This window comes from Eriocheir sinensis, chromosome 20, assembly GCF_024679095.1.
Source record: "Eriocheir sinensis breed Jianghai 21 chromosome 20, ASM2467909v1, whole genome shotgun sequence".
Lineage (NCBI taxonomy): Eukaryota > Metazoa > Arthropoda > Malacostraca > Decapoda > Varunidae > Eriocheir > Eriocheir sinensis.
In genome coordinates, this window is record NC_066528.1 from 19,728,983 (window position 1) to 19,742,630 (window position 13,648).

At 49.4% G+C, this 13,648-nt stretch overlaps 1 protein-coding gene across 4 annotated transcripts in view; it reads left to right on the top strand.

The window, feature by feature from the left end:
* LOC127001340 (nephrin-like) overlaps positions 1-13,648 on the top strand; it is a 190,202-nt gene that overhangs the window by 126,037 nt on the left and 50,517 nt on the right. For all 4 annotated transcript variants that reach the window (XM_050865835.1, XM_050865834.1, XM_050865832.1 and 1 more), the window contains exon 5: positions 9,782-9,892. In XM_050865835.1, coding sequence (XP_050721792.1) covers positions 9,782-9,892 — 111 coding nt within the window. The remainder of the gene's footprint in view (positions 1-9,781; positions 9,893-13,648) is intronic.

The following is a 13,648-nucleotide window of genomic DNA, read 5'->3' on the forward strand; positions in this document are numbered from 1 at the left end:
TGGCATTAGTATTGGTATTGGTATTGGTATTAGTATTAGTTTTGGTATTGGTATTAGTATTGGTATTTGTATTAGTATTAGTATTGGTATTAGTTTTGGTATTGGTATTAGTATTGGTATTAGTATTGGTATTGGTATAGGTATTGGTATTAGTTTTGGTATTGGTATTAGTATTGATATTGGTATTAGGATTATAATTAGTATTAGTATTGGTATTGCTATCGGTATTGGTATAGGTATTGGTATTAGTAATGGTATTGGTATTAGTATTAGTTTTGGTATTAGTATTATCACAATCATTAGGTATCCACATTCTATTTAGCTGTCGATTTTATAATAAGTAAACACATTTCTCCTTCGCTATATCAAGTCTTTGGGGTCACGAAGTCAGTCCGGACCCTCGGAGTTGGCAGGAAGAAACCCTACAACGCTCGATCCAGACATTCAGACCCAATAAAGGATAGCAACAGCTTTAGCGGGCTCCAGACAGCTTCCGATTCCAAGGTCCTTTGAGGCATAGAATCCAACTCCATCCTCTCCCTTGAAAATCGAACGTGTGGCAACGAGACTAATAATACTTTGATGTGTGAGAACCTGGCGCTGACGTGACCAATACAAGACAGGAAGGATAGAAAAAATAATGCGATAGAGAGAATGATGAGATAGAGGAAGTATTGAGAATGAGAAATAGTGAGAAATAATAAGAAATAAAAAAGATGAGATATATAAATGGGATAAAATAAACGATACTAAGATAAAGGAGATAAGATAGAAAGATAGATAAAAGTATTGTAATGGGGAGAGAGAGGGAGTGAGAGAGAGATAAAGACAGAGACAGACAGAGAGACAGAGACACAGACAGCGACAGAGAGACAGCATCAAACGACAGAGACAGACATAGACAAAGGCAGAGACAGACCGCAACAGCCTTCAACCTGACAGACTCAAGTTTCTCAAAGCAAGCACACACACACACACACACACACACACACACACACACACACACAGCACACAACACACAGCACACACGAGAGAGAAGTCTACTGCTGAGAAACAGGAAATAAAAGTAGAGAGGCTGTAGCCGCGGTGCCGCCGGTGTACGCGGCGCCGCGGAAAGGGTTAAAGGTCAGTGGTGTATGTTTACGCGTCGACGCGCTTATCAGGACCGTCTTCGCCCATATATTGGACCTACTAGGGTCAAAGGGTAATGCCTCCTAGGATTAATGTAGGGTAACGTGGGGTTACGGGGTTAATGTGGTGGAGGCGTAGGCCATTACTCGAGGCTTGAGTGTCAACAGGGAACCGTCATCCCGATGGCGGGCTGAACGGAGGACAAGGTAGTAGCAGGCTGGCGTTCATACCGTTAACACGGCGTTGATGGAACTGGAAGGAGTAATCTGACTAACCCCGCATTGTGTACGTATCTCTTTCTCTGTTATCGTCTAGCGTCTAAGTATCTCCTGATTCCACAATATTGTAATACGTTTCCTTAACGTCTAAGGTTATTCTGCCTCCCACAAGTGTACAAGTACATTCATGTTAACGACGAGTGGTACGGGTTGTCCTGCCACGGAATAATAAGGATAAAGTTTACATTCATGTTCATATGTCGGACTGTAGGGATTTGCCCCATCCCGGAAAATGTAGAGATAAGGTGTAGTGTACCTCACATTGTAATGTTTCATGATATCGGCTTGCAGGTTTGACCACTGTACAATAAACCGTGACGTGAGTTCGACACAGCGGTTTCAGTCATCCTTGGCACTCACTCAACAAGCGCTGGTCACCGCGCTTACAGTCAAACACACTGGGTTTGTGATGCCGCCAAATGGGATGGATTGAGTGAGTTGCAACAGGACAGCGGTACGAGGGCGCCGGACGCTGAGGGAACGGAAGGGCTCGAGGAAGGACTACACGACCCAGGTTGCCCGTCGGTTCGGCGTCGGTGTGGGTATGGTAAAATCTACGGAAGTGTCACTGACTGTTTCGTGTGGTGGGCACTGACGGTTTCGTGTGTAGTAGTAGCGGTTCTGTGTGGGTATGGAAAAACCTACGGGAGTGTCACTGATTGTTTCGTGTGGCGGGCACTGACGGTTTCGTGTGTAGTGGTAGCGGTTCTGTGAGGGTGTAAAAAAACCTACGGGAGTGTCACTGACTGGTTCGTGTGACGGGCACTGACGTATTCGTGTGGTGTTGTGGAAGCGGTTCTGTGTGGGTATGGTAAAAAACCTACGGAAGTGACGTCGAGTGTTTGGTGTTCGGGGTCGTGTGTTGAAAAAGGGGGGAGAGGGGAGTGAACCCCCAACGCACGCCGCCTGTGCAAGACGGAAGTAAGACGTCAAGAACACGAAAACGACATCGACCGTCATACGCCCGCAGTGATGTCACAAGGTAAGACAGACGGGGCATCCAGCCCACTTTCCAACGGGGAAGGAGAGGAGTCTAACGCCTCTAGCGACGCGCACCCGGCGTTCGGCGCTCGCGATGATGAATCTAGCGGTGCTCCCTTGACACCGGTGTTACTGGGAAGCCGCGAGCCCTCGGCCCTCTGCACGTGACGGACGACACCTCCGGGCCTAAGCCAACCGAACCCGCCACCGAACCTGCCGCGAACACCCCTTGCAGGGGAGTTATGCCCGCCGCTGACTCTGTGCCTGGAGGGAGTTGGCACGCTTAGTCGCAACGATGATAGACGACCGGTTGAACCGATGGATGAGAGGAACGTTTCATAAGGGTGGACCGTACCGCCACAACACATCAAGAGACAGCCGGAGAATATGCAGGGTCCTCGAATGTGGAAATAAACTCGGGAGGCGCCAGTGGGCGCGTGATGCACACGACCACACCAGACGGAGAATATGCAGGGTCCTCGAATGAGGAAATAAACACGGACGCGACAGTGGACGCGTTATGCACATTACCAAACCAGACGGAGAATATGCAGGGTCCTCGAATGAGGAAATAAACACGGACGCGACATTGGGCGCGTTGCAACCTACCAAACCAGACGGAGAATATGCATGGTACTCGAAAGAGGAAATAAACACGGGACGCGACATTTGGCGCGTTGTACAACCTACCAACACAGACGGAGAATAATCATGGTCCTCGAAAGAGGAAAAATACACGGGACGCGACAATGGGAGCGTTGTCCGACCTATCAACACAGACGGAGAATATGCAGGGTCCTCGAAAGAGGAAAGATACACGGACGCGACTTTGGGCGCGTTGCAACCAACCCACGGGAGGCGCGCAAAGCAGGGTCTTCATCGGGGCGGACCGAGGAGGCCCACGAACCCGCAACGACGTAGAGGGAGGAGGTACAACCTCCGATGACGAGGAGGGAGGCACCTGGTGCGCCAAAACCAGGGGCCTGGGAAGCCAAAGGACCCGTCGCGAGGCCCGTCGTGTGTCCGACGGGGTAGGATCTAGGTCCAGATCCACGAGTGATGCGGAAAGACGCGGGAAGAGACGTCGGGGTAAGTCCCAGAGCCCCCAGACCAAACGACGTAAGAAAAGAAGGGACAAAACCGGAGCGGGTGGAACTCTACTTGAAACAGTGCGCATGATGCAGGCGAAGCTTCCCACTCTCTATGCGGGCAGTGTTGAGGACTACTGGGCGTTCAAGAGGCAGTTCCAGGAATTCGTCCTCGAGACATCGACGTCAGACATGCATAAACTCAACCAGCTGTACACCAACTGCGCCTGGGAGGTACGGCCACTCATAGCGCATTGCATGGCGCTGTCGTCGGAACAGGGCCTCGCTTCGGCCTTGAAGATCTTGGACGAACGATTCGGCGATGAGAGAGTTTATATGCATCATGCGAGGGAGAGATTGATTAGAGGACCAACGATTTCTGAGAACGACTATCAGGCCCTCTCCCAAATGTGTTCCCAACTGACGTCATACATCTCCTTTGCGGAAAACATTGGTCAGCTTTCGGATATCGACAATACACCCACTATCAGAGACATTCTCCTTCGGCTGGATAGGGCGATGCAGACCCGTTGGAATTCTCGATGGACAGGGAAGAGGGGCAGCCGGCCCCAACGGATTACGGACGTTTTACACTTCATGAAGAAGGAGACTAAGAGAGTTGAAAACAACCTCCTTTTGACGGAAAGACACGGCGCCGAGTTACGGAAACTAAGTGGGGGGGAGACTGACAACGGCAAGGAGGCCGCCGACAAGCAAGGGAAAGCCTACGGGGCAAGGCGGGAAGCCAAAGTGCCAGTCTTTGTAACACAAGGTAGAACCCGGGGGAGGATGGAAGGAGGCAGGTTCGGCAACGACGGATGTCGCTTATGTGGTGACATTCATGCACTCTCCTCGTGTACGATTTTCCGGCTGATACCTGTCGAGCACCGTAAGAGGGTTGTGAGGGCGCAGGGTAAGTGCTTTCTGTGCCTTCGAGACTCTCATCTGGTGAGGGATTGCAGAGCACAGCTTTGTGAGATAGAGAACTGTCGGGGCCGACATTCCAAGTGGCTTCACGAAACCGCAGCGGAAGCTAGACCGCGAAGGGGAGGTGCGACACCAGGGCAACGCGTGTCGGCTGAGGTCTCTGCGGCAAGCGGGAATTGACTAGACCAGGAAGGCTACGTCGCTCACACCACGGCACCGACGACAGGAAACGTGTTACCTATAGTGCCGGTGGTATTGACTGCTGGGGTGACGGCAACGGGGGTGGAGACTTGTGCACTGCTGGACTCGGGGAGTCCCCGCTCATTCTGTGTGAGGCGTATTGTTGACAGATTGGGAGTACGAGAGGGAAGAGAAACGATTGTGCTTTCCACTCTTCTACAACAAGAAGTCCAAACAGCCCCTAGTGTCGAACTTGTGGTCACCGGTTTGTTCGGGAGGAGGCCAACACCGGTCAGACTGACGGGGGTCCTCGTTGTAGACTCGTTTCCTGACGGCTTGACGGAGGCCAAGGCGGACCCTGCCATGGCTGCTCTCTGGGAACATCTTAAGGACTTGGCATCCATGCATAAACGTGCCGAGCACCTCTCCGTGGAGTTGTTGATCGGTCAGGACGCCCCCCTGGCCTTGACTCCACTGGAAGTCCGAAGAGGGCGGGACGGGGAACCCTTGCGGTCAGGACAAAGTTGGGCTGGGCGATAAATGGTCCGCTGCAACGGAGCCGACAGTCCTCAACAAGCTTTAACGCTTTCGTGGAAGAAACGACGAAGATCCCGGATCCGTGTTCTGAAAGGGCCCTGCGGCAGTTTTGGGAAGTGGACGATCGAGAGGATCCGGAGCAACGGGGGAGGTCGGTAGAGGACCAGCTCGTTGTCGAACTGTGGGAAAAGGAGGGAGCGAAGACCATGGGCCATTACCAGTTCCCGATACCCTTCAGGGACAAGGAACCTGCATTACCAGATAACTCCGCCATGGCTTTACGGCGTCTGGCTGGGCTACGAGCTAGACTGCAGCGTAACGAACACCTCAGGAAACGATACGTGGAAGAAATGGAAAGTCTCATAGCGAAAGGATACGCTGAAGAAGTCATGGACCAGAAGGGCCCTCTGGGGAGAACGTGGTATCTCCCGCACCACCCGGTGCTCAGCCCAACTAAACCGAGAAGACGCGCATTGTCTTCGACTGCGCGGCGGTGTACAAGGGAGTTGCGCTCAACATGCGAGTCATGCAAGGGCCCGACATGATGAATGATCTTCAGGGCATCTTACTCCGTTTTAGGGAGGGCCGGCTAGCCTTATCCGCAGATATTGAGGCCATGTTTCATCAGGTATTGGTGACACCGCGGGACCGAGATGTCCTAAGGTTCCTGTGGTGGCCGCGTGGGGACGTCGACAGGCCACCTGTCCTGTACCGCATGACTCGCCACCTGTTCGGCGGGGTGTGGAGCCCCGTGTGCCGCCTTTGCGCTTCGGAAGACCCTGCAGGGAGGAGGTGTAACGTCGCGCAAGGTAGGGCGGTGCTTCTACGTTGATGATCTCTTGCTGTCCGTCAAGTCCGAAGTTGAGGCAACGAGATGCGTCCGGGACTTGCAAGAGGACTTGCGGCGGGGGGGGTTCCGCCTAACGAAATGGATGTCCAGCTCCGCCAGGGTAATGGTCACGATCCCTCAGGTTGAAAGGAGTGCCCGTGTTAAGGGTATTGATCTTGCTAGGGATGAGTTGCCGGTGGACAGGGCTCTTGGGGTCCTGTGGGACTTGGAGGATGACAGCTTGCGTATCGCGGTGTCTCCGCCCAACAAACCTCACACGAAAAGAGGCGTTCTCAGCGCCATGAGCTCAGTGTTTGACCCGTTGGGCTTCCTGGCTCCCTTTACCATACGGGCGAAGATGATATTCCAGGACGAAGTACGTCGAAAAGAGGGATGGGATGTACGACTCACAAAGGCGACAGAGGACAGGTGGATTCTTTGGTTGGCGGAGCTCCGGGAGCTGGAGGATTTTCGCATCGCCCGTTACCTTCTACCCCCCCGCTTCGGCCGACTCATGGATGCCCAACTCCACCACTTTTGTGATGCCTCGACCAAAGCATACGCTGTCGTGTCATACGTGCGTCTCCAGGACGACGTCGGATTCGTGCATTGCAGTTTTATTGCAGCACGTACGCGATTGGCCCCTATCAAAACGACCTCCATACCACGATTGGAGCTCTGCGCAGCCGTCCTGGCGGTTAGCTCTGACGCGAAGCTCCGAGGGGAAATCTCTCTCCCAATTGAAAGCTCCACCTTCTGGACGGACAGTATGATTGTCCTCCAATACATTGCCAGCCCCTCTCGGCGCTTCCACACCTTTGTGGCGAACCGCCTCGGGACTATCCACCGCCTGTCTTCCCCTCCACAATGGCGTCACGTGAGATCCGAAGAAAACCCGGCTGACGACGCCACACGAGGACTGCCTGCGCAAGTGCTGTTAACGGGTGGCCGGTGGAGACATGGCCCCGCTTTCCTACGCTTGCCCTTGGACTCCTGGCCTCTACTTCCTGGTGACCCCGCGGTAGACCTCGACAATGACCCGGAGGTGAAGCGGGACGTTACCACCCTCACAATGGAGGCGCAGACGCCAACTACGATTGACCAGCTTCTGTCCCGTTATTCGTCCTGGTACGCCTTACAACGGGCTGTAGCCTGGCTCCGCCGGTTTGCTGTCTGGATCAAGGAGGGTCGCCCCAGCGGCCCGGGCTCCCGCCTTGCAGTGACCGAGCTCCAGCCGGCCCGGACGGCCATCCTCAAATATGTGCAAAGGGCCCACTTCCAGGACGACATCGCGGCTCTCCGACGTGGCAGACTCACCAAGAGGAACACACTCTATAGGTTGGAACCAACTCTCGACACCCAGGGCCTTCTTCGCGTGGGGGGTCGGCGTTTGGACGCCTCGGATACCTACTCCCACGATGCCCCTCTTCTCCTCCCTAAGACTCACCATGTGACGGCCCTGATTGTCCGGGACGTCCACATCTTCTTGGCGCGGCACTCCGGGAGAGAACATACCCTGGCATGCTTACGTGGCCAGTACTGGGTGGTCGCGGGCCGCCCCTTGATCGACCGGCTCCTGCGTAACTGTTTCGTTTGTCGCCGGGTGAACAGCAGGCCGCTGGTGCAACGCCAGGGCGAGTTGCCGGTGGAACGGATCGCTGCTGGCAACCCACCCTTCACTCACACCGGGGTCGACTGTTTCGGCCCGTTCGGTGTCACTTGTATGCGGCGATCGGTGAAGCGTTTCGGCTGCGTCTTCACCTGCCTCAGCTCCCGTGCGGCGCATTTAGAGGTCCTGGATTCTCTCGATGCTGCCGCTTTCCTCAACGCCCTCATGCGCTTCATTGCCCGGCGCGGCCCCCCGGCGAAACTGTTCTCCGACATGGGGACCAACTTCCAGCGGGCTGCCAAGGATCTCCACGCCGCGGCCCGGGGCTGGCGGGACGACGCCAGGGTGGAGGAAACCTTACATCGGAGGGCCATCGAGTGGGTCTTCCTGCCGCCTACCGCCTCGCACATGGGCGGCGTGTGGGAACGACAGATCCGTTCTGTCCGCAAGATCCTGTCCTCCATCATTGGCACCCAGCGTCTTGACGACGACCGGCTGCGCACGTTGTTTTGTGAGGTCGAGGCTACTCTCAATAGCCGCCCCCTTACAGCCTCCCCGGGTGATGCTTCTGAGCCTGCGGCGCTTACTCCTGACCATCTTCTGCGTGTCGGGGCTGGTTTCCACTTACCCCGGGAAGAGCGTTCCTTGGGTGACACTTTCCGCCGCCGTTGGACACATGCTCAGGCCCTGGCTGATCGGTTCTGGGTCCGCTGGCGGGCGGAATATCTCCACACCCTCCGCATGCGTCAACGCCGGATTGCTCCCGCCCGCAACCTGCGCGTCGGCGACCTCGTCCTCCTCACCGAACCCCTCCTGCCGCGTAACCATTGGCGTCTTGGCAGGGTTCTTCAGGTCTTCCCGGGTTCCGATGGTTTGGTTCGGAGGGTCCGCCTTCGCACCGGTTCAGGGACTCTCGTTCGCCCCGTCGTCAAACTCTGTCTACTCGAGGGTGATGTCGCTTCCTCTCCGCCCTCGCCTTCGGCCGCTGCACGCTGACGCCTGATGGCTGCTGGTTGCCTTTTTTTTGGTTGTTTACGCCGCCCGCGCGCAATCAAGGGGGGAGCGTAGCCGCGGTGCCGCCGGTGGACGCGGCACCGCGGACGGGTTAAAGGTCAGTGGTGTGTTTACGCGTCGACGCGCTTATCAGGACCGTCTTCGCCCATATATTGGACCTACTAGGGTCAAAGGGTAATGCCTCCTAGGATTAATGTAGGGTAACGTGGGGTTACGGGGTTAATGTGGTGGAGGCGTAGGCCATTACTCGAGGCTTGAGTGTCAACAGGGAACCGTCATCCCGATGGCGGGCTGAACGGAGGACAAGGTAGTAGCAGGCTGGCGTTCATACCGTTAACACGGCGTTGATGGAACTGGAAGGAGTAATCTGACTAACCCCGCATTGTGTACGTATCTCTTTCTCTGTTATCGTCTAGCGTCTAAGTATCTCCTGATTCCACAATATTGTAATACGTTTCCTTAACGTCTAAGGTTATTCTGCCTCCCACAAGTGTACAAGTACATTCATGTTAACGACGAGTGGTACGGGTTGTCCTGCCACGGAATATAAGGATAAAGTTTACATTCATGTTCATATGTCGGACTGTAGGGATTTGCCCCATCCCGGAAAATGTAGAGATAAGGTGTAGTGTACCTCACATTGTAATGTTTCATGATATCGGCTTGCAGGTTTGACCACTGTACAATAAACCGTGACGTGAGTTCGACACAGCGGTTTCAGTCATCCTTGGCACTCACTCAACAAGCGCTGGTCACCGCGCTTACAGAGGCAAAGAGGAGACATGCAAATTTACCTTCTCTGTGTGTTGCGGAGGATGTAAGAAGAGTTGAGGCTACCAGGAAACTTGAGATGAAGGCAGCGCGTATTTTTTTTTAGTGTTGCCTGCTGTTGTGTGCGCGTGTGTGTGTGTGTGTGTGTGTGTTTAAACTTGGTGGTGTGTTTGTGTGTGTGTGTGTGTGTGTGTGAACAATATCGTTCGTGCGTTATTAGATTTCCTACCGGTTAATATCTCCTCTATTAGTTGACCTCAATATCATTTTCCCGTTACTAACATTACTAATCATTTTCTTCTTATGTCCTTTAATATTAGACACTTCAACGTTAACCCTTCGCCTTTTACTAGCATTACAACTTACGTATGAACCCTTTTCTATCAGACACTAACCTCATCTCTTGTCAATAACCTTCTCTCTCGTTTTCTTTCAGTGCCCCCTAAAAAGATCCGACTGGTGAGCGAGGCGGGGCTGGAGGTGAGCGGCTTGATCGGCCCCTACCACGTCGGAGCCACCTTGACGCTGCAGTGCCACGTGGAAGGCGGTGAGTAAGGAGTCGTTTGGGTTCAGTGATGCCAAGGCCGGGGTTAAGGAGGGTTAAGGAGGGTCAGGAGGATTAGAGAGAGGTACAGAGGGAGTTGTTTTAGGCGGGTTTGAGTGAATAGGAGACAGATAAAAAAATGCAGCTGAAAAATGAACGAAATTAGATCCATGGAGTGTTAGAATTATTAGAAAAAGGTACAAGGAGATGAATTATAAGATTTTTTACTGAACAGAAGAAATTAAAAGAGATGAAACGAAGAAGAAACTAAAACTCAATGATCAAAATATAAACACAGAGAATACTTTATAATTTACTTGCTTATTAGAAGACAAAGAAAAATAAAAACAAGGAGAAAACTAACAATTATGACCTTAATATATACATAGAGATGTTATATAAGATTTTGATTGAATAGAAAACATAAAAAGATGAAACAAAGAAGGAAACGAAATTATAAAGACAAAAAATATATAGTTAGAGATGTTTTATAATGTTTCGAGATAACAGAATGTACATAAAAGATTAAAACAAAAGAGAAACGAACTTATAAATCATCAAAACATAAACTAGACAGATACGAAAGGACAAAATATGACTCGTTAGCGGTAAAAACATTAGGACTCAAGAATAAAATGCAAATAACCAAAGAAATAAAAGGAGTTATAGACACAAGGACAGCGGTGAGTATAAGTGCCAGAACAAGGGTCAAGAGGTGTCAGGTTAAGGAGGGTCAGGGAAGGTGAGGGCATGTCTGGAAGGCTAGTACGGGGATAGAAGAGCTTTTGTAAGGGGTTGGGAGCATCAGAGAACGATCAAGGAGGCTCGTGAGGAGGATGGAAAGGGTTCAAGAGTGTGATGAATAAGTAATAGATGAAGGAAAGAAAGATGGACGTAGGAAGATGAGGAAAGGGAGTTGAAAGAAGAAAATAAAGAAAATGAAGATAGGAAAATAAGGAAAGGATGCTGAAAATAAGATAGACGATGATGAAGAATGGTTTAAGAGTGTGAGGGATAAGTAGTAGACGAAATGAAGAAAATAAAGATAGGAAAATAAAGAAAGGTTGCTCATATAAGATAGAGGATGACGAGGAATGAGTTATGAGGACCGAGAAAAAGGAGGAAGAATAGCTTGCGAAAAAGATAAGATATTGAGAAGGAAGAATAAGTAATAGACGAAATAAAGAAAATAAAGATAGGAAAATAAAGAAAGGTTGCTCATATAAGATAGAGGATGACGAAGAATGAGTTATGAGGACCGAGAAAAAGGAGGAAGAACAGCTTGCAAAAAAAGATTAAATAAGAGAAAAGAGAAGAATAAGTAAGAGACGAAATAAAGAAGATAAAGATAGGAAAATGAGAAAAGGTTGCTGGAATAAGATAGAGGATTAGGAAGAATGAGATAATAGGAAGACTGAGGATGAAAATGAGAAATAGCTCTCAGAAAAAGATAAGCTTAGAGAGACTGCTTGCGGTAAATTGGACGAGTTAAAAGATTCAAAAAAGGTCGGTGGAGAGAGAATATAAATTACAGGAGTGAAAAGAAGTAAAAATGAGGAGCATCAGGGAATGGCTTGCAAAAATATATGGGATTTAAGAGTAATGAAAAGCGAAAAATCAAGAGAATCAGAATACCTTTGTAGATATAACATAGATAATAAACTTGACAATACGAGAAGGAAAACGAGTACAGAGGAAGACCAGGAGTAACTTACAGAAAATATAAGGAAAGGAAACGAACAGAAATAACTAGTAACAGAGAAGGGAATTAGAGGAGGGAGTAAGGAAGCGATCGAGTACTAATTAAAAGGAGTTTATAAAAAGAACGAAAGAGAATTAGGGAAACAATAGACACACGAAAGACTTGTAGTGACCAGATAGTGTTATAAAGGATAGAACAGTGACATAATAGACAATAGACATACGATACGATACAATATAAGCTTAGAAAAGGTTTATAAGGACCAGATAGAGTATTATATATGATAGATGAGTGAAATAATAGACAATAAACATACCATACGATACAATAGACTCCAGAAAGATTCGTAACAACCAGATAGAGTGTTATATAGAGAGAAAACGAAGCTAACACGAAAACTGAAAGAATGTTGAGTAATATATATAATAGAGAAGTAATATTAATAGACGATAGACATACAATACGATACAATAGACACCAGAAAGACACGTAAGGACCAAATAGAGAAAACGAAGCTAATACGATAAATGAAACAGTGTGGAGATAGAAAATAAAGAAGATTAGAGAATGAAGCAGAAAAGAGGATTACGGAGAAAACAAAAGAATAACGAAGACAAAGCGATTTCAAGTAGAGAGAGAGAGAGAGAGAGAGAGAGAGAGAGAGAGAGAGAGAGAGAGAGAGAGAGAGAGAGAGAGAGAGAGAGAGAGAGAGAGAGAGAGAGAGAGAGAGAGAGAGAGAGAGAGAGAGAGAGAGAGAGAGAGAATGTTGGATAAGGTTTGAGGTTTAACAGAAGACGTAGAAAGGGATCGAAGAGGATAAATGAAATGTAAAGGATCAGAATGCATTAAGAAAAGAAGAAAAGAGAAGAAAGAAAAGAAAAAGAAAACATGAAAATAAAAATAAAATAAAGAGAAGAAGAAGTAATAGAATAGACGGCAAGATTGAAGAATGAAACAGAGGAATAAGAGGAAGAGGAAGGAAGAGAGGAAGGAAGGAAAGTGGATTAAGAGAAATGGAAGCAGTAATGAGAGGAAGAGGAGGAGGAAGAGGAAGAGGAAGAGATCAGAGGAATAACAACATATAAATGGAAGTATTAAGGAAAGGAGGAGAGAGAGAGAGAGAGAGAGAGAGAGAGAGAGAGAGAGAGAGAGAGAGAGAGAGAGAGAGAGAGCACAAAAGAGACAGATTCAGTTATTTAGATTTATTTCGATAAGAGAACAGGAATGGAGTGCTAGTCTCTCTCTCTCTCTCTCTCTCTCTCAGCCTATATCCATCTTTTCCTACATTTCTTTGTCTGTTTATTTTTCTTATTTCCTTCCTTTCAAAATTTTTCCTTCCTCCTCCTCCTCCTCCTCGTCCCTAACCTACTCCAGTAGTCACCTTGATATCGTGTGAGCCAATCTCGGTCTTTTGTAGCGCGCATTAAGAGTCAGAATTGCTTACTTGTCCTTCCCTCCCTCGGCCCTTTGGAGCATAGGAAAAATTATATTGGAACGAGGGGGAGGAAGACAAGAAGAGGAGGGGACTTGAATTGGAGGAGGTGGAAGAGGAGGAGGAGGAGGAGGAGGAGGAGGGAGAGAAGAGAATATAATGGTTTTTTTCCTTTCGGATTTTAATAAGAACCTAATTTTTTTATGTAGTCTTACCTTGGAATTCCGTTTTCTTTTTTATTTTATTTTTCTTATTCTCTCTCTCTCTCTCTCTCTCTCTCTCTCTTTCATTTGCTTCTATTCAACTTTTCTTTGACCAACTTTTCCTCCTCCTCCTCCTCCTTCTCCTCCTCCTCTCTCCTCCTCCTCCTCTCTCCTTCTCTTTTGTTCTTCCTCCTTCTGTCTCTCTCCCTCCCTTCTCTCCTTCCCTTCCTTCTCTTCTTTCCCTCCCTTTTTTTCTTCCCTTCCTCCATTCTTCTCTCTCTCTCCCTCTTTACCTCCCTTTCCTCTCTTCGCCCCTCCTTTCTCCCTCCCTATCTCCCTTTCTCCTTCCATACCTCCTTCTTCTCCCTCTCTTTCTCCCTCTCTCTCTCCCTCTCTCTCTCTCCCTTCCTTCTCAATCTTTA